General features: G+C 34.2%; 1 protein-coding gene across 3 annotated transcripts in view; it reads left to right on the forward strand.

Moving 5' to 3' along the window:
• LOC137918642 (protein split ends-like) overlaps window positions 1-7,162 on the forward strand; it is a 77,535-nt gene extending 70,373 nt beyond the window's left edge. For 2 of the 3 annotated variants that reach the window (XM_068761483.1, XM_068761485.1), the window contains 9 exons: window positions 334-539; window positions 1,413-1,477; window positions 1,611-1,670; window positions 1,758-1,864; window positions 2,259-2,374; window positions 3,379-3,512; window positions 4,128-4,319; window positions 4,501-4,659; window positions 5,476-7,162. In XM_068761483.1, coding sequence (XP_068617584.1) covers window positions 334-539; window positions 1,413-1,477; window positions 1,611-1,670; window positions 1,758-1,864; window positions 2,259-2,374; window positions 3,379-3,512; window positions 4,128-4,319; window positions 4,501-4,659; window positions 5,476-5,604 — 1,168 coding nt within the window. In that variant the 3' untranslated portion in view covers window positions 5,605-7,162. The remainder of the gene's footprint in view (window positions 1-333; window positions 540-1,412; window positions 1,478-1,610; window positions 1,671-1,757; window positions 1,865-2,258; window positions 2,375-3,378; window positions 3,513-4,127; window positions 4,320-4,500; window positions 4,660-5,475) is intronic. The other variant, XM_068761484.1, reaches the window with a different exon arrangement.
• Window positions 7,163-25,956: the final 18,794 nt, after the last annotated feature.

Below are 25,956 nucleotides of genomic sequence, written 5' to 3' on the forward strand. Positions count from 1 at the left end.
CAACTACAAAATCTTCTCATACCTAAGATTTTTGGACGTCATTTGTTGCGTATCCGCCACATTTGGTACAGAAGTGTTTTTGCCCAAAATTTAGGAAGTATTCTACTAATAAAGCTAAATAAATATTTACAAATTAATACAAAAGTTTGATGTATGTGCAATTGATGATGTAGCCGCTGCCGTCGTTTGAGGTCGAAATTGTAAATTGTAAACAGGCTATGTAGGTAGAACCTGGATCAATCAATCTTAACACTCATTTTCTTAGCCATCAAGGAGGAACGAATATGTGCATAGGCGGTAGGTAGACGTTACAGAGGTTTATTTGACGCACAGGGCACAGGGCGGTGAAAGCGAGGCGGATGTACGTTGCATGGCCAACGTTAGCATCGGCGTGGGCGCGGGCGGGTCGCGGCTGCGCGCGTACTCCGGCGCCGCCAGCCTGCCGCGTGGTGCGCATCTGCCTCCGCCGCACGCTAAGCAGGTCGCTGTCGTCGGCCCGCACCACCCGCACCAACCTCACCAACCGCACCAACTTACAGGTAACTCTATTGTCATTAAATTACCTGATTACCTAGCTGGAGAGATAATCCAACTCTATTTTTATATCGACTTTTACACGATACGACTAAAATAAAGTGGTTCCCCAATAACATTAAATACAATTTATACAATTTTTTTTTATTCAAAGACGAACCCCTTATAATATTTTTCAATCAAAAATTCCTTAAAATTTGAACGTAATATAAGGCTTGAGCATCAAAAAAAAAACAATAGAATCCGTTACTAACGAAATTGTGCAAGACATCTGACGTACCTACTGGTGGATAGCACTCTTGGTCGTCTGTAATAAATGTGCAATAAATTGTTACTTCATCTGTGTGGTATAGTATTTAACAAGGCGTTAGGCGTCGCACCGGAGTAAGTGGTCGTCTTCACGAGCTTATCGCTGTTTACATACTTGTCTGCTCAGCAAGAGATATATGCTAGATAGGATCCATCAAATCCCGGTGTAGTTTAGGGTAGATACTTTGATAGGGACGGGGAAATGAGTATCTTTTAACAAGTCCCGTCGCCATAATCGGATGACGTGGGAGCCAGCTTATTTTGCGTCTCGAGCAAGCATTGAATCATTAGTACTTTCTCGGTGCCGAAAAGGGAGTGGAGCTTTACAACTCAGATACAGCGGAGGCGAGATCTAATGTAAATAGGTCTTTGTTCTCAGACATGTATACTTTCCCATTTAGTATGGCCTGAACTTTTGGTGTCCTTTTCATGCCTAACTCTTTAATCGATCGGAAAAATAATTGTTATCATCATATTTATTAGTATTTTTGCCTAATTTAAGAAAACAGACTTATTTAGTCTAATAATTATTATTTAAATGAATACACAACATTTGTTATTTTCTCCAGGAGCTGCCTCACGAGTTACCATCACTAGCGTACCGTCCATCAGCCCGCAAAGCCAGATGTCTCTGGTTAGTGTTGCCATTAGTGTTATGTCTGAATTATTAACATTTGTTATTTTTATCTCTTATCACTATAGTTGTAATTACGCGAATATTTAAGATTTTTCATAAAATTTTATTCTGTTCACGCTATCTGGAATAGTCTGCAGATTTAGTGAGAAGTCCTCCGCCTGCGCACCAACAGACTTCTCCTGTTACCTCGGTATATCATAAAGTAATTAAAATTCCGTATGCTTATATAACAAGGTTAAATGTTGTAATGTAAAAAGAAACTATTTCTTTTGCACAGGGCGACGGAATGTATCCACATTTTTCTCATCAACACTACCAAATGTATCAACAACATTTTCGCGCTACACAACACGAAAGTCGAGCTACACCATCACCTTATACCAGGTGAGTTGTCTCCAGAAATGCTTTTTCTACGTCTTTTGTAATAATAGATATTGAGTTACTAACACGGTAATAAGTGTAAGTGTAACAATTGTAAACATCGCCCGTGCAACCGAAGGCCGCTGGCGCGGAAAGGTTCTCGAGTGGCAATTGCGACTCAGTAGACGCGGCGTTGCTTGGCCCTCATTAGGTGGACCGACTACATGGTCAAAGGAAGCCGCTGGATGCGGGCAATGCAAGATTGCTCATTGTGGTGATCCTTTGAGGCAGACTTACGCCTAGGTAGTGCGTAGGTAATAAAGAAGTGTTAGACATGGATATAGTTTACAAACATTGAAAATGTATAAAACACAACAGGTTACAATGATAATGTAATATATTAAACAACTTAAAACAGGTCGTTAGAGGCGGAGGGTTCGGAGGCGCCCACGCCGCCGCTGGAGCTTCGGCGGCCACCGTCGGCTCGCGTGCCGCGCCCCACGCACTCGCCGGCCCCCGCAGACCGTTTGCTGCGTACGTACTTCATTGTCAACAATATTTACATTAAATGCAATAACATACCTTATAACTTTGAAAACTAATTGTCGTATTTTATAGTGTACGTATATATAATAGTTTCATAAAATATCTTAGACCTTCCTTTTCTTCGTTTTAAAAGGAGCTGTGTGGTGTGGGCTATTATTTAAAAGCTAGAGATTTCCTAAAGAGATAATTTAAAGATATGGCTATTCTTAATACATATTTGTTTCTATGGTTTGTGCGTCAAAATTTTAATAATAAAAGTCCTTGACACAATAGATATACACATAAAAGTGAGAAATATAACAAAAGAAATAAAAATAAACTCCTAACGCCGAAGATTCGTCTAGAAAGATTGAACAAATCGTTTATGGATTCTGAGTGTATGAATATATAATAAAATTCTACAAGATATTTTGAAGCTTCCATTTCTTAGTGTTAAAAGTACATTATTAAATAAATCTTAGTATTCAAGAGTTTTTAGTTGATTGAGGGTGTGGAACTTTGTTTGTGTCATTTACATGGTTGATATTATAATGTGTATATGTATACATCAAACTATATTTCATTTAAAAAGAACAACTGTTGAGTGTCTGGCTCTTCTCAGCAATTCAGTATTCTGAGCAGGTGGTAGCTTAATATTTATAATGTTAAAAATAATTGACTATTCAGAGGTGCGTATAAATTTATTACATTTAATTAAGAGAAATATATATTTAAAAAAAATAATGTTTGGTGTAAAAATAAACAACTATACACTAATTGCAAATTGCCGTTTACAGAAAAAATAACAGAAGAGCTTTGACACAAACATTTAAAAAAAAACCCGTATGTCTAGTGTGTAGATCATATTTGCAATATAATTGATAAGAGTGTTTTACCTTAGGGAACTAAGATCTTGATGGTATTTTTTTTTGAAAAATTGGTTTGTACTGAACAGGATTCAATCGCGGTTTTAATGAAAACGCTTTTGACCATTTTTTTTACTTTGATATCAGTGTGCGAAACTGGATGCCGACCACCCCCGGCGCACAGCGCGCGGCTGCCGGGCGCGTTGCCCACCGCCGTGCCCGGGCCGCCGCACGCGTCGCAAGTGCCGCGCGAGGCCGACTCGCTGCAGATGCTGCTCAGAGTGAGTACTTGCGCCCAATGTTTATGTGGCGTACGTCGTGTTTATAATTTACAAGTGAAAACGTGACTTGATGTGTTGGGATGAAACATGCCACGAACTATGGACTTTGGAAAGTAGACTTTGGCAGGGTAGTATGGTACTAACAATGTTGATATTTGCGCTTGTTTGTAAAATGCTTAAAATGAACTGAACAAAACCAGGACTAGGAGTCGGTCAATAATACGGTACGGTACACATGAACGTATCGTATTTTTATCTATATATAGGTATTGGTCAAAATCAAAAATACTCGTGTATATGAGACAAGTACTTTTGGCCGATATCTTCTCCTTAGTAAAAAAATCAAAGAACCGATACTGAAATTACTTAGTAACGGAAGAAGAGTGTCGAGTAAAGTACTCGTAATTACTCGTATCGTTTTATCCTTAACGGATATGTACACGGCATTATCTACTCTATGTTGACTTTCATAAAAAAGAAGAATATTTAACAGTTTTTTCATTTAGTGCTTTACTTAAAAGTTTTTACTGCCCAGACTTTTTAAGTAATATATATTTTTAGCTTTAACTTTAATTAGCGTAGGTTCGTTACTATCATGTGTCCATTTATTTGCAGCGTTATCCGGTGCTATGGCAGGGTTTGTTGGCCTTAAAGAACGACGCGGCTGCAGTGCAGATGCATTTCGTGGGCGGCAACCCCGGCGTGGCCGGCGACACACTAACCGATGGCTGCACTTCCCTTTTGCGCATCGCTCAGCGGATGCGTCTGGAGCCGGCTCAGCTCGATCAAGTGCATCGAAAGATGAAAGTAAGCGAATGCGTTTATATTAGTAACTACTAGTACAACTTTCTTTCCGCCTTGATTAGTAGAAAGGTATGCATATATTCTCACTAAAACATTTGCCTCCAAAGTAAAACTGCTTCATATACATGTAGTGAAAATAATGCCACCATATATGTTTAATACGTTAAAACGAATGTTGTTGCAGCTGGAAAGCGAACACTGCATCCTGCTGGCATTGCCGTGTGGGCGCGATCATATGGACGTGTTGCAGCAGTCCAACAACCTTACCAATGGCTTTATCACTTACCTGCAGCGCAAGCAGGCTGCGGGTATTGTCAATGTGGCGCCGCCCGGCCACCAGCAGGTAATGTCCATGTGTAGTATTTTCAGCTCTGCCTTCTTCTTAGTCGTCATCATTTCTGAAGGTCGCTTTCGTCTTGAAACGATTTGGCGGAATAGATAACAAGGTCTATTCATACTATCTTATCACTCTACTTTCCTCAGTGGCCTTGGAGAGTCTAGTTATTAACTTTGATCATACTAGCGGGTATGTGATCGCCCACCTGGTCTTTTACTGTTTACTTTCCCTGCAACCAGTAGTTTGTCGAAATTATCTGTTTGTCTGAGGTCGAAGCGGTTAAAATCCACTCTTTATAACTCTATTCCTCTTGCAATCTAATTAGTAATATACATAGATTTTGGTTACTACTAGTAGATTAAACTACTAGTACCTTAAGAAAGACTTTTATGGAAAATGTAAATCAGGCATATAATAATATATTTAAATTACTTATAAATGAATGTAATGCTTTATTCAACTCGAAAGATTTCATACAAAAATTTTAAATAAAACTTAGGTCACTGTGCAACTGTGGGAATATACCATATTATATGAATTGTATGATATGAGGTAGTGGAATCGCGATTGAAACTTCCTGAACGGAGTCAATATTCTTTGTAAGATAATTAAAGAAGTTTGTATTCAAGCAAAATCTATGTAAATAAGAAACTAAATATTAAATTCGTATAGGAGATAAGTTAAGTAAAAATTTAATAACAAATAGTTTTTAAGATTATCTTGCAGAAATACTGGTTAATAGTAACTTCGTTATTAAAATCATCTCCATCAGTTGCAATTCAGTTCTTGCAAATTTAAACGGACTTATCTTTTAATTTGCAGGCCGTATATACTGTACACATATTCCCGTCGTGTGACTTCGCCAATGAGAACCTGAACCGCATCGCGCCGGATCTCATGCACCGGGTGGCGGACATCGCTCACCTCCTCATTGTCATAGCTACCGTATGAGACCAGCGGCCCGGTGCCACCCGGACTAGACCACATCTACGAACAAACTCTTATCAAACTATCCAAGTGTTTCTATATAAAATGTGCTAAAAGCAAAATCCACTGAATATGACTTGAACGGCGTTAAATGTGACCGCAACACATTATTCGTCAGACTTTAGATGAGTACTTTTATAAGGCATTGTAAATATGGCCAGGTTGTGAAAGTTCGTTTTATTTCTTATGTTAGTATATCGACCTGGTGAGAAAGGAGCAGCCGCTGTGGAAACGTTTGACACGAAGCCGAACGATCAGCCAGGAGTTGCGTCGGAATACCTCTGCGAAACAAGCCGCGCGTAGTGATGTAACGGCTAGAATATTTATTGTTGTCGCGTAGTGTGGGAGCCGCGCCTCTGTATAAAGTTTCTAGTAATTGTAAGCTGCGTCACTTACTGTAAGCGTTAGGAATACGATTTAGCTTTGTAAAATACTTTTGTTATGGTCGACTGGGCTCGGCTCTATTCGAAGTTTAAAATTTATAAAACTACGGTCAAGTGGAAGTCAGTTAATGAAAAGAATATATTTAATTTTAGGTTCCGATTAGATGAGTGGCGATCTATCGAGCATTTTTTATTGTTAGTGTAAATTGTTATTTTGTTTTAAGCATCTAGGTCTAAAGTAATTTAAAATGTTGTAAATACTGAATCTATCTTTAAAGCCGATTTATAATACTTAGGTCATTACGATAGGTAATGGAAAAGATAACTGGGTCGAATGATTATTTGTAAAAATTTACTTTAGTTAAACGGTACGTCTATTCAATAAGGTTAATACACGTGGAAAATAAACTGTGATTCTGACTTTTTAAAGTAGGCTTGTAGGTAAACTTTTGGTGTGTGAATTGCAATGCGTGTGTAAAACTGACGCGGACCGCGTCGAAGTTACATTGTTCCACGGCGACGTATTTTTATTGTGATGCGGGAGTGAACGCTAATCCGAGTGGCGCTGTTACGTGATTATCGTGAAACTTGGCCGGATTCAAATATTTACGTAGCTACACCACATTAGAAAGTTCAGGAATCAATCTGAAACCTGCCCAAATTGTTTTTCTTTAGATTACGAAATAGAAGTAGTGATAATTAATTGACATAACATTAATGTTTAAAGACAAGTTTGCGCCGGCCACGCGCGGCGTTTTCCGTTATCCTTACAGTTTTCCGCAGATCGCTTAATAACGCCGCACAGTATGCAATAGTAACTACGTATTTATTGAACATTAACACGTAGCTCGTTTAAATAACTCGATTCATTTGGCAGACTTTTCCACAGTGACAGTAACGTATCTACTAATTATTTGATTGCGATCATTTTTACATGTAAAGAAACGCGTAAACTAACAATATTGTACTTCTCATAAAATACAACAGTCTGCATCCCGCTTGAACTAACTCGCGCGAATTGTTTGTCGGCGCATCAACAAACGGCTAACCGATGGCAGCCGCGCGCGCGCACCGCCCGGCGGCGCCAGCGGTGTAGTATAGTTAGATGAAATGTGCGGCGCATGTGTCGTGCGCGAACAAAGTACAAAATATTTTATGTATTGTAATTTTATATGTACGATATAGAAAATAACAGCAACATTATGTATATTCTTTTTAGGATTTAATGTATAGATGTATAAATACGATATTGTTTGTCATGTCTCCGTCGCAAACTGTTCTCGACTTAGCTAGGAAGAGCACTAACGAACTCGTCACTTCGTCCATTAATTTTAAAATAATTTACTACTAAAACTGGTATGGAAGCCCAAATGTACACTTTATATTTATTCTTATTTGGATTCCTTATGAAGGAAAACGGTGTAAATAAATCTTCACAAATCATAGCCTTTCAGTATTTAAACTTTACCTTTGCGAAAAGTACGAGATATGACCGATGCATGAACTAAAAACTGTATAAATATATTTATAGCAGTGGTCACATTACAACGTTATGTTATCCTTTTGTAAATCTGAATGTGTTCATTTATAGGACAAGCGAAGCTTTTAGTGGCTGCGTGCGGTGAATATCGTGTGTCCTATAAACATGTACATTCTTATTTTATATGCTGTCTCAAATGTCAATTAATGATTACATTTAAATATTTTCGTAAAAATTTTCACGTTTTGTGGCCATAATCTTACAATTGATACAGATTTTTCTCTCAGCGGAGTGTAGCCGTTAATGCAGACTAATTAGGATTTGTGTAATTAACACCGTGAGAAGTATAATATAGTTCTGTTTAATACCATTGTCATAACTGAATATTACTGGTTAGAATAGTCCACTTTAGCGTGTCCTGATCTCGTAGGTGAGGACATGGTAGAGTCGACGTTTAACATTAGACAGTCCCCCCTGTACAAGTTGTAAGCACTATCGGGACAAGTTGTGGGTGGGATGACGTGACGCGAGCGCCCGGAGGAGGCGGCCGGTGCCGGTGTGCGAGTTGATAGTTTAAATATATGTAAAATTAACATTTGATCTCAAGTGTGCAGCAAAAGTGATTGAGCGCTAGACTGATGTCGCAGCGGCCGCGCCCGCCCGCCGCTCGCCGCTCGCCGGTGCGATAGCTGTAGCGGAGCGGAAGTATATAAAAATATTGTGATCATATTTCTACTGTAAGTCTTAAACGCTAGGACTTAGATTTAATTGTATATTTTGTAAATATTGAAAATAGTATTGTATCTTTACTCCCTTATCCAAAAACCCAAACTCCTGCGTGTTATGTACCTCCTACCTACCAATACTATTAAAAAAACATTAAACAATAGCCTTTTTATTTATTAACCTTCTTTTACTTACAATATCGTTTGAAATCAAGTCTTGAGAGATGATCGACATGGTCGAGAATTTTCCTTATGGCTTAGTTGTATTAACTGGCCGAACTTGAATATATGAGATCAACTCGAGTTACTATATTCATTCATTCATGTCAGCCGATTAACTTTATAGTACGAAGTATGAAATAAAATAGATGGACAGTAATCAGTTATGGATGTTTGTTTTTATTTATGCCGAAATACCTGTGTTTAAAATTTCATCGAAACTACTTCTACCGGTTAGTAAAACCTCGTGATCTTCATCAGCGGGAACTACGCAATTATCATGACAAAATTATATGAACTTGAGACAAAAAGTCATCGAACTCTAAATCATAACTATTTGGTTATATGACCTAGGGACAGGCCATACAAAAGATTGGGTAATGAGGTCAAAAACGAGAAGAGAAAATTTACTGATCGTAAGTAGAAGACAGACGAGACCTTTGGAGTAGAATTATGCAGGAGGTTAAAATCTTTAACATAACAAGCGGTATTCAGGCTGGTAACTTATTATATTTAGTCAAAAAATAAATATTGTTAATCAATTTCTTCGAGATTGCTGTCATATTAACTATATAAAATGGTTAATTAAAAAAAACATATATCCTATCATTGAATGGATATAGAATCCACATAAGATTAGTTTCTGATTATTGTCTTCACCGTGCATTTTTCCATTGCTGAATATAAATCTACCATAATTTAATATATAATGCCTTTTACCACATTTGGTGCTCTTCTATTTCTACCCGGCCACGTTTTTAAAGTAAGACGGCGACGTCTTTGTACCATACGATTCCTCTTCTCTACTTGTTCTCCTGTGTTCCGCTACTAACAAGACAAAAAAGATCACCTCAATTTTATGTACAGTGGTACCTCGACATACGAGTTTAATTTGTTCCGCAACCTTGCTCGTATCTTGAATTACTCGTATCTCGAAGCAAATTTCAAAACAATTGAACTACCATTAATCCGTTCCAACCTCCAAAATGTCACCCCAGTTATTTTTGTTACGTGGTTTTAAATAATAAAAACGTATTTATAAATATTAAATATTTATTGCACAAAAACAAAAAAGAGAATGTAAAGAAATAAATTAGATATCCTCACTGGTTTTTGCCTTTTTCGCTACATTTTTCTCGCTTTCACCTGTAGGCCGTTTAGAAAAAAAACATGTCCAAGGAGGTTTATTTCTTCCTCCTTCTCAGAATGTTCCGAAAATGAGTTAGGCAAGTGTCATTAAAAAGGTCAGATGCACGACCTGTTGCAACTTTTTCTAGGTGTTTTTTTTTTCCACGAACTGTGAAACTCTCTCCCACATTCCTAAGATCTCCTTTATCTCATTTGTAGAAATAACCGCCTCCTCTGACTCCTCAAAACCAATTTCTTGCATAACCTCAGTATGCTGCTGTGACTGTAACTCTTGTATTACCTCAGTCGTCAGTTCCTGGGTGTGCTCCTCGATGAGCTCGTTCACGTCTCTCTCTTCCACCTCTAGACCCATGGATTTCCCCAGAGATACAATCTCCTCCTCTACTGAAACTTCCGATCCATGGTTATAAAAATAAATGAAATTAAACTGTAAATGTAAACGCAACACAAAACGCGAACACAACTACACAACTTATTATAGAACGAACGAACATCACGAACCGAACTCGTATCTCGAATTTCGCTCGTAACTCAAAGCAAAAAATCACTTGCTCGTCGGCTCGTATCTCGAAAAACTCGTATGTTGGGGCACTCGTATGTCGAGGTACCACTGTATTTTCCGATATAACAATCGAGCATAGTTGTATCTATCGTCCTATGTGTGAATTTTGACCCGCAAACTAACCTCTCCGGACCAACAGTTTCAACAGGGAAGACGCACTGGTTAGTCTTTCGTTTTTAGGTTAGGGGTATGTGAAAGGTTAACAAGTGACCTTCTAAATGTCTTCCAGCCGAGCCCAATGCTTCTACCGACGTGTTTGGTGTACTTACCGCAGCCAATAGGGACAGCTTATTACCATTAATTGTGATTTGCTCAAAAAGGGAGTTTTGCCCAGGATATTCTTATGTTGAACCATCCTGTATTGCACCGCATTACTGCGGACGAAATTCATTACTAAGGATTTATTTTTATTGGTCCATCCAATTCAATCGGCACGCAATACGACTTAGTTACAGAGTGTTATTAAATACCGACTGACGCTGTCGGAGATCATAATAAAACAGTCCTCTAGAACGACCTATTGACTAATGTAAAAGTTATTGCAATGCAATCACCATGGTGTTAGTCAACAAAAATCTTCAGCACCCGGAATGCGAGCTCTAGCGGCTAATGGAAACGAAAGCTTACTGCCAGCTGAACGGCATGTTTGTCACGTGATGGTGCTTTTTTTTTGTTTATGAGGCCTTCGCTATTGGGCACCTCTCGTTCCGTCTCATATTTTGTCGGGAACAGAGATTTACTTTCTTTATAAAAAATATCTCTTCCTTTTTAATATTTTCATACTTTTCTTTCATTCTTGACAATCTCTATCATTCTGTTCCTCATTCCATAATTCAGTCAATTTTTCTCTTCCGCTCTAATATCCTTTCGTCCATCCTCAATTACTGCAGTTTAGTTTATTTATACAATTTAAATATATGACAGTTCTCTTATTTTCAATATAAGTATTTCGTCATGGTGCTTATAGGATAATAAATAACTTGATAAAGTATAAAGTTTTGTTCTTTTCTATGCTAAGCACATTTTAATAACTATTAGGCAATATAACTAGTTTCTACTGACTTTACACTAAACGCAACCGGCTGATGTTGTTGACTTTATTCGCTTTACTTGACCTCCCTTAGACGTATCCAAGCATTTGGCTTTTTCGTGTAAAATTAAAAAAAAATATTGATTATAGCATTCGTTAATTCATGTTTTATAGATTTAATTTAAACAAGAAATTACTTCATCTAATATATGTATTTTAAACAACAATTAAATTTATATAATAGTGGCATACATTTTAATATTTTTTTCTGCTAATAGTTGATAGTCACAAAATCTTTGCGATATTAAGAAGTTGCTTCTCGGAATATCTTTAGTAAGGATAAATTTTAATATTTGCTGGTAGTTCTAACTAATACTTATTAGAATAAACAATTATACGCTACATTTGTTTTTTTGCTATATCTAAATAACAGTTCAGTATAATCTTTTTTCATCCTACTCTATAAATATTACTTGTGTAGATAACATCCAGTTTCATTTATTGCTTTCATTGGCCGAGCCCATTGGCAGGGTTCACGTTACTAAATTGAACTCTACTAACTTTTAATTAACAATTGTAACGGTTAAGGCTACTGATTTATACTGTAATATTCTCATTATACTTGGCATTTAACAGCCTTGTTTCATCATAAGATCTGCTAGTTTAAAGATTCGAAGCCAGCTGAACACTCCTGGACTCTCTGGAGGCGGTCCGGACGTTGAAGGTATTGGAGAGTCGTTCTGCGAGGGTGGTCGTGTTGTGGTTGAATGTGTTGGCGATTTATTACTGCTCTTTTGGTTCTCAGTGGATTTAGTTATGGCCGGTGACGTCATTCTGTAAATAAGTTATATATTATATTAGATATTTTGTATTTAGTGGTATAAAACATAATTTATATCTTTTAAGATTCCAGTGATTATACTGTTAAGAAGTTAAGAATATAAAAATACGGTATGGCTCGTGTGTGGATGTTTATAATGATGGAAGAAATCCAACAATGGGAAATATTAATGCATTTAAATACATCTCAATACAATCATCATCATCATCTCGACCACAGGAGGTCCACTGTTAGACATAGGCTTCTCCCATGTGCATTCAGTGTATTCCGACGACGTTCACAAGGTCATCTGTGTACTTTGTGTGCGGACGTCCACCGTTGCGCTTGATGGTCCGTGGTCTCAATTCCAGAGCCTTAACACCCCAGCGGCTATTTGTTCTACGTGCTGTGTAGTCTGCTCACTGCTACTAATTTTATCAATCGCTGGGCTATGTCATGTACTTTCGTTCATCCCATTTGTGATTTGATCTTATAGGGAAATCCCGAGCACAGCTCTCTCCTGGCCCATTGTAATTAGATACTCAGTATTTATACCATTGCATCAATATATATTTAGAAAAAATTTATTTATCATTGTTATTATGTTTTTGAATACAGGGATATAAGAATTATAAACGAAAAAGAAAATGGTAGTTAAATTATCCGCACGGCTAATTTACTACTGCGGTATTGCTCTAATGTGGATTTATAATAAAAAAAACACTAAAAATACTTTTAGAATAAATTAATGAAAAGCAAACATCAGTTTGTTATAAAGTATGATAATTTCAAATGTAACACACCAATACTTAAAAATTTAAAATGTTTACTTTTCATAAATTTAATGCACTGGCGTTTTCCAAAGGTAAACGTCCACGATTAGATTATTGGCAATTAAAATTTTACTCATAAATATGCCTGGTAACTCCACGGAAGCGTTGAATAAGCACCAAAACAAATATTACGATCAATCGAAAGCATCACAAATGGCGCGGCGTCTCTAGTCGCCCGTGACCCAAATTGCGCAATCATTTGACAAATTTATCATTTTGAAACCGGGCGTTCTTGGCTTTAAACTTAAATATGTGTACCTCCATTACGTCTCCTAAACTATAATAACATTGAATTTTAGTGTATAATTTTAGGTTAACGTTGTTAGCTAGCCAAAAGCACTCGTTAGAAATCAATCGCGACACGAAACCTGGCGTTGAGTCTATGTACACGGTTATTTTATAACAACAAAATTAGCAATCTTAATCATCATAATCTTCTAAAGAACGACAATAAAGCTTTCTTGCTAAAAATTTTGCTATTGAGAATTTATGAAAATTTCATAATATGACTGCATAAAGACTATTTATTACAACACTAAATAAAATGTTCGGTAACATGAATGTGTCATATCAATTAAAACATCGAGGTTGGCGAGGAAGAAAGAAAAGTGTAGCGAAGAGTATTTTTTTATTTTTAAATACTCTTCGCTACACTCTTCTTTAACGCAACAGCTGCGACCACATCATCGATGGCGCTCAAATTCAACGCCCGAGAATGAAATTACATAAAAGTATTGTGGCCGTACTGGTCAGCGATACAGACCGTGAACGCTGCAATGACTTTAAAAGTATCGTACTTAGTAACAAAGGTCGCGAATGAATTTAAAATGAGTGTTTTCGATTTCAAAACTAGATATTTTCTTTAACAGGAAAAGCATATAAACAGGTCGCATAATCGTATAAAAGTTAAGTTTAAGCTCATTTTTTAAATTTATCTCCTCGCGAATTAATAGATAATTGTGTAAATGAAACGGGTGATTACCATTTTTTAACAACACCAGTTCATGAATAAGGCACAAAGTGTACATTGGATATGTCAAATATTTTTCTTAGATCATTCCAAACTGTTTTTGTTGTGACCGGAAATTGAAATTTGTTTTTAATGAACGTGATATTTTGATGTAGATATTTTGTGTATAATATACATAATACGTTATCGCGTTTTTATAAGTCGATGACCTAGTGTAGTGGGCGGCAGATCTTCTTTGACCTACTTACGCTTTCAACGGATACTGCAACATGTAACGTTGCGGAAAACAAGAATTGAGGCCAATACATACCGAAAATATTACAGTTAAAGTCATTCTCGTAAAAACATTTCCCAAACTTTAATATAAATCGTAGTATTTCAAAATAAAAATGTATTCAAAACATTTTTTAAAGTAATGTCTGATGTACGTACTTTTATGTAAAATAAAGGGAGGAGCGTCGTATCACTTACCATTATTGTGTATTCTCTATTCATAACAATGAAGATGTATACAGTAACATGTAGTGCTAAGTACCTTATAACATCTCTTTCATAACATTAGGAGCTGGTACATATCAATATCTTTGTAATTTTATGAGCTATCTGTTTACTCTTTATTGTACATCAACACAAAAAATAAAAGAAATTGCTGTATTATTATTATAAAAATAGTATTTAACTTACTCATTATTTTCGTCGAATATAAGCGCCACGGTAATAAGACGTCCTACTAACCTAGTCCTTTTGTAGCGAGAAAATAAGTCGATAATACTACCGATTGAGCCTAAGGTTCTCTTTTTCAGGCACCCTCATAGCAAATCTTGAATGTTGACCCAAGCTGAAGTCGAATCGAAACTCGAGGAATCTGCTTATTCCATTTGGGCAGTCCGGTCAAACAAAAAAGTTACACAGGTCACCATCTTTCAATCCGGTGAAATAAATAAAGTAACGATCCAAACTGTCCTTAGTTATTGTAACGAGGTCCAGTAAAGCCAACAAGGCCAACGGCTAAACAATATTTGTCAAAGAAAAACAAATCCAGCTATAGACACTATCAATAAACAATTATACACTGACACACATATGACATCCACGAATAAAGTGTGGTCTTAATTATGATGAGAATTATAAATATGTATAAATAATTAAGTTATTAATATAAGTAAATTAATTTATGATACAAAAGAGCGTTAAATATTATAAAAGATGGAATAACTAAAATAATTTTTCGACACGAAACTACAAAATAATCAACATAAGTTACTTACTTGTTCGTTGCGTAGAAAGATTATTTGGTAGTTAATCTAAATAATTTAATCCGTTACAAACAACATGAACATATCATATCAACATTAGTATTTGACCTATATTTCCAGCGGCACCGTCCGTACGTCCGTGCGACACCACACCTCTACTAGCTTTGCTATCGCTATTCAAAAACAATACTTGGTGGAGACCATTTTAAAACGCTCACACATTACCTGGCCTAAACGATATATTACGTCAAACTTCATGATGTCATGAACAACTTGATCGACTAGATACTTTGGTTGCCTAGTTACATAAACACAAACATATAAATCACGGAATTAATGTTGTCTCAAATACACATGAGTAAATAAACTAAGAAAAAGACCATGACATGTCATAGTACTGCAGTGTAACCAGGTAATGAGGACAAATCAACTAAATTCGGCGTAATATGTATTATTTATGTTAAAGTTTTTTACATGCGAGATAATTGCAATTTGTGCAAAATCTGAGGATAGGCTGATTAATTAAGCAACGTTAAAATACCTTTATGTAAGCGCGAAGCCGGCGTGACCGAGTTAGAGATTGCGTTGCGCGAAAACAAACGCTTTAGGGAATAATTTGAAGCAGAATGTACGATGTTCAGCGAGCTGAGCGGGCGGGACGCGCGGTAAAGCTTGCTTGCGCCTGTGCGCCATTGCCCGCCCAACTGCGCAATAACATTTCTCCATTCTAAATGTTAATTCATACCTTTCGCTTTCAGTTGAAACTACTACTTTTATATTTTAATGATTAGTAACTGAATTATATTGATATTTAACATACTTCAATCCAACCATGTTACTATAAAATATGAAACTATCGCTTGTTATTTACAAACCAAATTGAACTATCAAAGTTGGTACAAAAATTTTGAAAATTGATTTGAATAATAAATTTTGAATTGCATAAACATCGATTTATGATAATAAAAAGATTAATTCGTGTTTTAAAAATGGGTGCAGGTTTAGATGTCTGGCTTGTTTGTATACAGTTATTAAAATATTGTATGTATTCATATCTATGTTTACTATTACGTAAGAAAGGGGTCGTTATGAAATGTGCCGGTCAAGGCGCATGCGTGTTTTGTACTGTATTTAACTGTTAAAGGTTAATACTTTAAACACGGATAATTGTTAGGTTTCTGTTTACATATTGCTTACGTAGTTTCTGGGGATAAATTGTATATTATGAAAAAAATACTTTATTGGTTGATTTGATAATGTCCATGTAGACAATTTTATGGAACCAGAATGAACCAGATAATTGAAACCAAAAGCCAAATGCAGTTTATCGAATAAATTATATTATAGGTATATATACAGAAGTCGGACAAGGCTTAGGATTATAATTAATAATCCCTTTGTGCCGTTGTACTACTAATTTTCTAGGCATGATTTTTTGTGTTGAGGTGTAATTGTGATATCTTTGGCGTTACTGGCGTGATTAGATTGCTTCGTCATCAAGAGGCCTTAACCATTTTATTTTTATACTATTTTACCTAAATAAAATATTAACCTTTATGCATGTACATTGCAAAAGCATAATTATAGAACATTGTTATGCGACAATTTAATCATTTTTAGATGGAAAACCTAATATATGAAAGGGACAAAGCATTTTTATATCTACGTTTCAAAGAAAATTCTTTCAAATTTTTCTATATCTTGTAGTCATTTTATTGAACATTAGTAACATTGCCCTCTAGTCAAAAGATACTGAACTTTTTTTAAGAAGAATCTTTTTCATTTTTAACTATGTCTCGTAGTTTATTCTTTGTATCAATAGATGGCAGATTATTAAAAATTCCATTTAAACTGTTCTGACACTCGCTTATTTTTATCCATTCTTAAATTGTTTAATCTGAGGAATGACAACACTGACCGCACGTTTTTCAGATTAAAAAAAAACTGAAAATTTAATACGAATCTTTAGAAAGACAATTTCTACATAATTTATTTTATTTGTAACAAGTATATCTTTGATTAGAAAAATCTGTTTATTAATTATAGCAAGTGTACAGGAATTGTACATGTAGCTTTATATAATTAAAATAACTTTCAAACTTATCGCTTTTCAGAGTTTTATAGATGTACATCTTCCTAGTCAATAATATTTACAAGTAACATATACATAAACATTATTTTTTATTATTATTATAATTTAAATTATTTAAATTATATTCATTATAAATATAGAAAATGTTTATTTTTGTAATTGTGACTTATGTATAGTTTAGCAATAGTTTTAATTATTTATAGTTATAGTTATTAATAACAGGTGTTAAATAGACTTACATAAATGTTGTGTTTATATTGTTTATATGCATTTTAAGTAGTAAATTTAGGGTAGTATTATTATATTAAATATAATATTTATTTAATAAAATATTATTGACCGACATTGCAGTTATTATAATTTATTACTGCTCTTGCCTGATGAGATTATCAAAAATCATTAACACTCTTATTTTTAAGAAATAAAATTAATACTTAATAAAATGTTTAAGTCAATAATAAAATACGATAAAATATAAGTAATCTTTCATGTAGGGTCTTTCCCACGTGGGGACGCTATGTTTTGCAATTAGGGTCTGTCAGCAGAAAAGACGAAAAAAGTGCTGCATAGAAATATGGTAATATATTTTAAAAAACCTAGGCATTGTATTTAAGAAATTGTTATTAAATTTATTATTTAAGTATTAAATAGTATTCAAATATTAAATTAAAATGTATAGTAATTGAAAACCTTCTTTGTATTGATTTTTTGAAGATTTTCAAGATTTTTTGTTTTTAATAACTAGACAGATATTGGAGTTACCGTGGTTTCGTTATAATATATAATGTTCTTGCGTTTGTAAACATAAGGGTCTGTAATGTAAATTTAAAAGTTCTTGGGATAGGTGTTCCGGAGAGCTTAGGACGATTTAAACTTGATTTATAGGAACAGGTAACGGTTAAAATATTCAAATTTTCCACCTCACCTTCCTTGCTATTAAACCATGAGCCGGGAATTCTTATACGTTTTTGCAGCATACGGTAATAACGGACTTTCTGTGTAAAAACTATTCGCTAACTTTCATCGGTTCAGGTGTTGCGGATTAAGTTCAAAACAGGGTGGGTACACATCAACTAACAAATTGTTTAGACAATCGATATCGACAACTAGTACAATACTTTGTATGGCGGACTTTTAATACATTCGTATGTGTCAATATAATTTTTTATATAGATTCCACATGTCCGGACATCTTGATAGGAACGATAAGGATCTGTAAATCGCTGACGGACAACCATTTCTCCGAATAAAAATAAAAAAAATGTTGTGAAAGACCTGACTTTACCTGTAATGTTGTGGGACAACAGGAGAAGAAAACATAATTTGGTGTGGAAGGTCTAGATTGTCTTTAAGCGCTGCTTTCTTAAAGTATATACGGCTGTTTGTTTTTAAACAAAACACCCAGAATAGTTTAAATTGAAATTATGACACTAGTAATGATTACTGCTATGTTAAGCACATTGACAAACATGTGCAACAAGACGCAGATTATTTACAGCGAAGTAAATTTCGGTGTGTTTATCTTAATTTTCAATTACAGTATAGAACATTAATGGTTCCATGAAAGTTAAAAACATCTGGCATTAATCAAGATATAAATATTTTAACAATGAAGACATAAATTGTCTTCGATTTCAAAAAGATAAGGTTTTTTTTAATGAATTTAAAGATAGTCACTGTACTGTCATAGTCATTAGCTTTGTCTTTGAAAACTTTTAAAAGCGAATGAAATTGTTTAAAGGCACAGTTTAAAGATAATAATATTAGATTTAAATAAGAAGCGTAGTCTTCGAATTTTTACCACTAGAAAATGGCCTAAAAACTAAAAAAACCTGCGTTAGTTTTTGTGTTTTAAAATTAACTCTACTCCTTGCAATATCTTATTTTGTCAGCTTTTTGTAAAATTTTAATATTAACGTTTTAATCGTATCGCATTACTGCTATTCCTTCCCTTATATTCATGAGGTATACATATTTGTCACTAAGTTGTTTATCAGTCGTATCTTTCGTGTTTCTATTTGTCCTAATTGGCCAGTTAATTATATTATTTATCGACTACATATATTTACTATTTAAGTTTAAATAGAAAAAGTTTATTGTTTTTTATATAAAAATGAATTTAAAAATTAAATTATAAAAATCTATAAGTTTTTTTTAATATACTAATATCATCTTCATCAATTCAGCGGTAGAACATCCACCGCATGACTCAGGTCTCCGCTTAGATTTGTTTGTTTGAAAGGGTTCTTTATCCAATGTTTCCTGTCGACCTTAACAAGATTATCTGTCCGCTTTACGACGTCCAGCCCCAGCGGCCATCAGCTCGGCGTGTTATGTGGTCTGCTCACTCCCATTTCCAAACCACTGGGCTATGTCATCTATTTTTGTTCGTATGTATCGCCCCATTCCTGATTCAATCTCGTAGAGAATTCTCCATCACATTGCTCTCCATGGTTCTATGCGCAATTACGACCTATGGTGAGCTTGTTAATGAGATTCGAAGTAAGATACCACGTTTCAATGGTGGGCAAAGGTCATTGGCCGAGCTTAGTCTTTAGGCAATGAAGGATATTGGACGAGAAGACATTTCGTAGTTGCCTGATGTAATAGTGTATGTTTACTAATTTACCTTTGTACTTTGTCTATTAAATATACATAGAAATGCAACTAATTATATATTGTTGTAAACTCTTGTTATCTTTTATAGTAACCTTTTTCATTGAAAGTTAAAAGGGATAACTGTATTTTGATAGAGGCTTTAATATAACTCATTTAATTCTGTTCGCATTTAATTAAGCTATTCCTTACAATTACCAGCCATTCTTATGGTAAGTAAGTAAAGTAAAAAGTTTTCGTGTTATTCAAGTTTTTCGTAAAAACATGCGGCTCCGTGAGCGATGTCCAAGTACGTCGGTTAGTTCTCTGCATCTAATTGGGGTTCGTCCAATCCCGCCCGAGGCCTATTCTATCCGCTTAACAGCTCCAAGCGGTAATAAAATAAGCAGTTTTTCCGATTCCACGCTACATTCTGTCACTTCGTATTCCCGGCACAACTTTCGTTTGAGGAAAATCGAGCGAGACGTTGGCCTCCCGTGTATTGCACGAAGCAATTAGTTTTGCTTACATATCGCTGGAGAAAAATATTAAGTGTAAATAAAACTGCAACTTGAATTACAAATAACATGCAAGTATAATAATTTAGCAATAACTTACAGAGGAAATAACTTTTGAAAATCATGTTATAAAAAGATTTCTAGAATGTTCTCTTCATAAATATTAATATGATCGTTAAGGTGATATGTGAGTTTATTTTTCTGGTAAGCATAGGAATATTTATTTAAAAATAAGCGAAAATTTCATTCACGCGGCGAGCGACGCTAAATGGAATGTCCGTAGCAGGGTGCACAAACGAAAATGAAATTTGATCTTATTCCGCATTAAATTTTAATCTAATATTTTTATAATAACTGGAAGAGCTACGAAAGTAGAACTTACAACATTAAATGTGATATTTTGGTAGAGATTCTTAATATCTAATTATATATGGGTATATATATACATATATTAATATTAAATTATTCATTTTCAATTCGAATTTCTCCTATTTTAGTTATTTTTACAGCAACATGTTCTACAGGTTACTTGTAAGAAGTAATACTGAAATATCGATACAATTTTTGTGCTACAAAAAAGAGTTGTTCGTGCAATCTTTAATTATATTTTAAAACAAGAAAATGGAAAGATATATATAAACGACGACCAGATCTATAAGAATTTTGTTAAATGTGAATAACTATATATATAATTAATAAAATGCAAGAATATTAAAATGTATTATAAGATAGAGATTTATATAAGGTTAATGTTACGGATAAAGACAAGGTTGTTATACATTTAGGTTTTTCTTACAATACATTCACATGAAATTTTACTTATTAATCACGTTAAATATTTAAGAAGTTCATTAAATAGAAAACTGTTAAAATAGTCCCAGTGAGAAAATTTTTACAAATGATCATAAAGCTTGAAAGTGAATCGCTCTACTGTATTATAGATTTCACATGAGTGGCAACAAAAACTAATTCGTCTGAATTTGTTGCAGGCTCATTTCTAATCGGGGTGAGTTTGGAACTCTCGTAGTTTTAAATTCAGGAATGCCTTTATAAGGGAGCTCAACTTGAATATAGTTTTTACAAAACTGGGCTCTTCTGGAGTTTTGTTCAAGTTGTATGTACAAGCATTGCAAATGATCCTATAACGTTAATAATATGAGTAAATTAATAAACATATCTAATGAGGCTTGTTCCTCATCATGTAGGGAATTGTTAAAAACGAACAATCGATAGTGGTAATGAATTAATACTAAGCTAAAAAACTATGTAACTGTATTCTTGTGTTATCTAATTATTTTTGAATTTATCTCTTTGCGTACTTGTAAAGGAGATTGTCATCGGTGTACTAATCTAAAGATGAATTTCTTATAAAGCCCATAAAGAGTTTTTGTGCTTTTAAACGAAATTAACGTAAAATTATGTGTTCCATCATATTATTTGAGATTACCGGGTTAGTTTAATTACGTCAACAAACAAGCGTACAAAGTTTTAAGTTTCCTTGGCAGTTGCAAAGCCCGCATCAGGTAATGAACCACTGCTGTTCAAACAAGCTAAGATTCGTGGGTACAAATAGAACGTGAAACTGCGAATTGACGATATTTTCGTAATTCATTAAAAACAATGTATTCTTTTGAAATTTTTCTTACAATAATAACATGAGTTTTGTTGTTAAATATTAGGTAGTAACAGACGATGTTTTAGAAACGTCGGATATTATTGGCGAGAATGTAAATCTTTTCTGGGCAAAACGGATTCCGATGGGTCCAAATCTAATTGGTCCCACATGTCTAGCTTGTTTACTTTTTGGTAGTCTATCTCTGTAAACATGTGCGATGACAAATATTTAAACATTCGCTTTGTTTTAAGGTACCTCTTTTCAGTATTTGTGAAAAATACATAAACAATGATATAGCACCATACATTGTACTGTTTAATTAAAGTATTAATTTAAATCAGGTTTAATGGTTCAATTCTGTGTGTTTATAACGGTTTCTAAGTTTCAAAATATTAAAGATTAAATTAAAAATATATTATTCTCATAATTTAAAAACTATGACTACAAAATGTTCTCGTAAACAATAACAAGAATATTATTAAATATCCTTATATAAAGTAATATTTGTGAATCCTTTTATTTTAACCTTTAATTAGTTTTTTTATGCAAATTATTAAATTTAATGGTATATTTATATGATGATTTAGAGAACATTTTAAATGTTTTATAAATTGAAACGTGCCTTTTTGGATTAAAATTAGCTCAATACTTTTGATAAAACATTTGAATATTTCAGAAAGTAGCTGCTCAACATTTCCTTGTAAATTATTCGACAATCGTAAGAACAAATATTGTACAGTGGCGTCGTTGCGGATTCAGGTTAAGCTTTTTGCCCAATATCTAAACAAAAGTTGACAGCGGCTCTGTGAAAATAGTCCAGAGGGCAATCTGGTCTAAGTACAAAACGACTCGCTCAAAACGGCTACGGAATACTAAATTAGACTAAGAGCTATTCTACAATTTTGTTGTAATCTTCAGCTTAAATATTTACTACATTTACAAACATTGTACGAATCACTCTTTTTTACATAGAAAGTAATACAGTCTCATTAAAATGATTGAATTGAATTATTAGACCAATATAATGCTCGGCAGACCTAAATATTAACATTTATTACTGCAATTTAGGTCAGCAGCCAATAACTTTGTAGATATAAAATATATAAGAAATTGAATCACGTCCACTGGGTGTTAAGCAATTTAAGATTCCGGTTATAATCATTATTAATTTAAATTAGCGTGTTTTATTTAAATTCACACGATATTTTTATACAATGTAAAAAAAATAATAATAAAAAACAAATTTTCTAATTTCACCAAGAACTTCGCCATTTTAATTAAAGACCGTAATTATCATCACCATCATCATCCTTTCAGTCGTAAAGCTTTCACAGCTGGAGGTAGGCCGGTTGGAAGCGGTGCAAATCCTGCGTCGTTTGGCTAATTAAAGAAGCCTGCCTATCTACCTTATGGAAGGATGGTGGACTACGCTACGCTTGCGGATTTTACGGTCTCCACATTTTAACTCTGAGGCCGCATCTGTTCTGCGCGGTACGTGGCATGACCATTTTCATTTCCAATTGTCTCTCCAAGACAGTAATGTTTACACCAAACTATTGATCCTTATAAATATAAAAAAAAAACTATTGTAATAGTTGTTGCAATAATTGTAATTTAATCATAATGAGTAATATTTTTTACTCATTACTGTACGTGGTAGGGTCTACGTATATATTTAATGCACTAGACTTCCAGTGCTGATAATTTGCATTACTATATCACTGTGGCAAAATGAAACGAACGGGTATATATAAGCAATATATATTGGAGGCATTGCAATCTATTGCAATGGTGAAGTATAAAGCCTCAGCTAGTCTGTATAGATTAATCTGGCGGCGTTGAATGGCACGGCTTCAAAATAATCTCGGTTTCATTCGTGGGGCCGATTCCACAGCCGGCCCGCAGCGCGCAATGACTAACTCGCGCAAACCAAATGCCAATTAAATGTAGTGAAATAATAATGACTTTTGTTTTTATGCAATATCATGAATTTGTCTGAGTTTTTAATTTGAACTTCAAATGATGTATACAAGTGCTAATCTATAAAATTAACAGCAGTACGGCACACAGAATGCGGTACTGGACAATACCTGTCTTTCTACTATATAATGTAATCATCTATGTCTCACTCTCTCTCATCACGATATCTCTGCATTCATAAGGCTTAGAGCTTAGGGCTTATAAATTTTGAAGGAATATTTCTATTAACGATTACAAATCAGCTGATTTTACGAAAATTCACACGTAATGTGAGTTAAAGGGGCTTTCTTAACAAGAAGGCTTATTTTCGAGCAAGAGTGATATTAAATCAAAGAAAGGCAGCGTGGGCTACGCGAAGCGAGCAGGGGATAGGCAGTATGTATAAAAAGTTTAATATGACAGTTCATCAAATTTTTACATATGACAACTTTTTGTTACTTTTACCTGATAACATTATCTCCGGATTATTAGGAGTGATATTAACTGTTTTTACTCGTCCCAAATCAATATGGATTCATTCGACGAAATAATTTTTTTTTTTAATTAATTTATGATCTTCGAACGGAAAGTTATTAATTTTAAGCAAATTAGGTAGCTTATTTTATTATGTTCGATTTACTAAATATAAAAATTATTTTAAAGCGCAACACGTCCAAACGCATTGTATCGCATAGTATAAGCGTCTCTTCATAAAAATCAATTTTTCCATCTTGAGATACTTTTAAATTTACACCGTTCATTTTTATAGTAATGCAAATTAATGAAATAATCATCATAATTGCAGTCTATTTTCCATAGGAATGGTTGGCAGTGGCCTGCGTGCTGCGTATGCCGACGATCTTTTTTAGATCGTCTGTCCACTTTATAGGTGGACGTCCTTTGCAGCGCTCGCCGGTCGCAGAACCCTAAGACCTCAGCGTCCCACTGTTCCATGCATCACATAGCGTGAATTGCCCACTGCCACAACAGCTTGCTAATCCGCTGGGCTACGTTGATTAATTAAAAATATTATACTTCTTTGCTTTTAAATGGTATTAATATAAAAATACAAAGAATTAAAGTTATTGCCGTCTCTGACTGTGAATGCCGGATGAAAGTCAATTGGTTGAATGTTTTTTTACTAAAGAATTTTCAGTGTCTAAATTTCCCTAAGGCATAGTAAAAGATATCTCATAAACATTAGGCAAGGCAGAATCTGTGTCAGTCTCTCGCTGATTTTTAACGTTGTATTTCTTAATGTTTTTTGAGCTTTACATTTTATACTAAAAATAAACTTATGCTCTAACAATAATTATGAAAACACAGTACTTGTTAATGATTAGAAAGGCTCTATCACTACTTAAAATCACTACTTTAACATTATTTTATTTACTTAAAATAACGAATCGAGTTATAAATATTTTTGATTTAAATAAGTGTTTTAAACAGAACAGACTACATAAAATAATCTCGTAAATAAAAATTTTCAAGAAAGTCTCTATTTTAAAATGATTTAAGCGCGGAATAAAACGAATCGAGAGGTAACAGCAATATAAGACTGGTATTACTTTTCGCTGAGAACGCAATCTTTTCGTAGATTCAGTTTGCTATTTCCATCATGAATAATTCTGCTGACGTAATCGCTTTTTGTATCAAATGTTAACCGACGGATGCCTATTCTTATTTGTCGTTGTAGACATCTTGTGTGATCATTTATAATAAAAAAAGTACTTTACGAGTTCACTGGATAGCACAGGAGACTAGTCATAATAATTGTTATTGAAAACTTTTTCTTAAATGATTTAGATTATTCTATGAATGTAATTATATCACGAATTAATTATCACGGCATAATTAATACGATTGCTCAAGACATATTTTCCTAAATATTAGAAATTTATGGCAGTATTTTAAAAAAAAGAAACTATTGAAACTTTGTTCTCGTTTTGAGTACACCAATATATTTGTAAACTTTTCGTAAGAGCGTTATTTCGTAACCTAAACGAAAAAATTGTTATCGGTTTTCATTCCAGGCAAAAACATTTACATGGGTTAAACTAATTAAATGAATATCCTTTGGCGAAATGTACGATGGGGTACCATTAAATTC

This window comes from Battus philenor, unplaced genomic scaffold (assembly GCF_028537555.1).
Source record: "Battus philenor isolate CCGP_79_NKW_IND1 unplaced genomic scaffold, ilBatPhil1.0.hap1 SCAF_15, whole genome shotgun sequence".
Lineage (NCBI taxonomy): Eukaryota > Metazoa > Arthropoda > Insecta > Lepidoptera > Papilionidae > Battus > Battus philenor.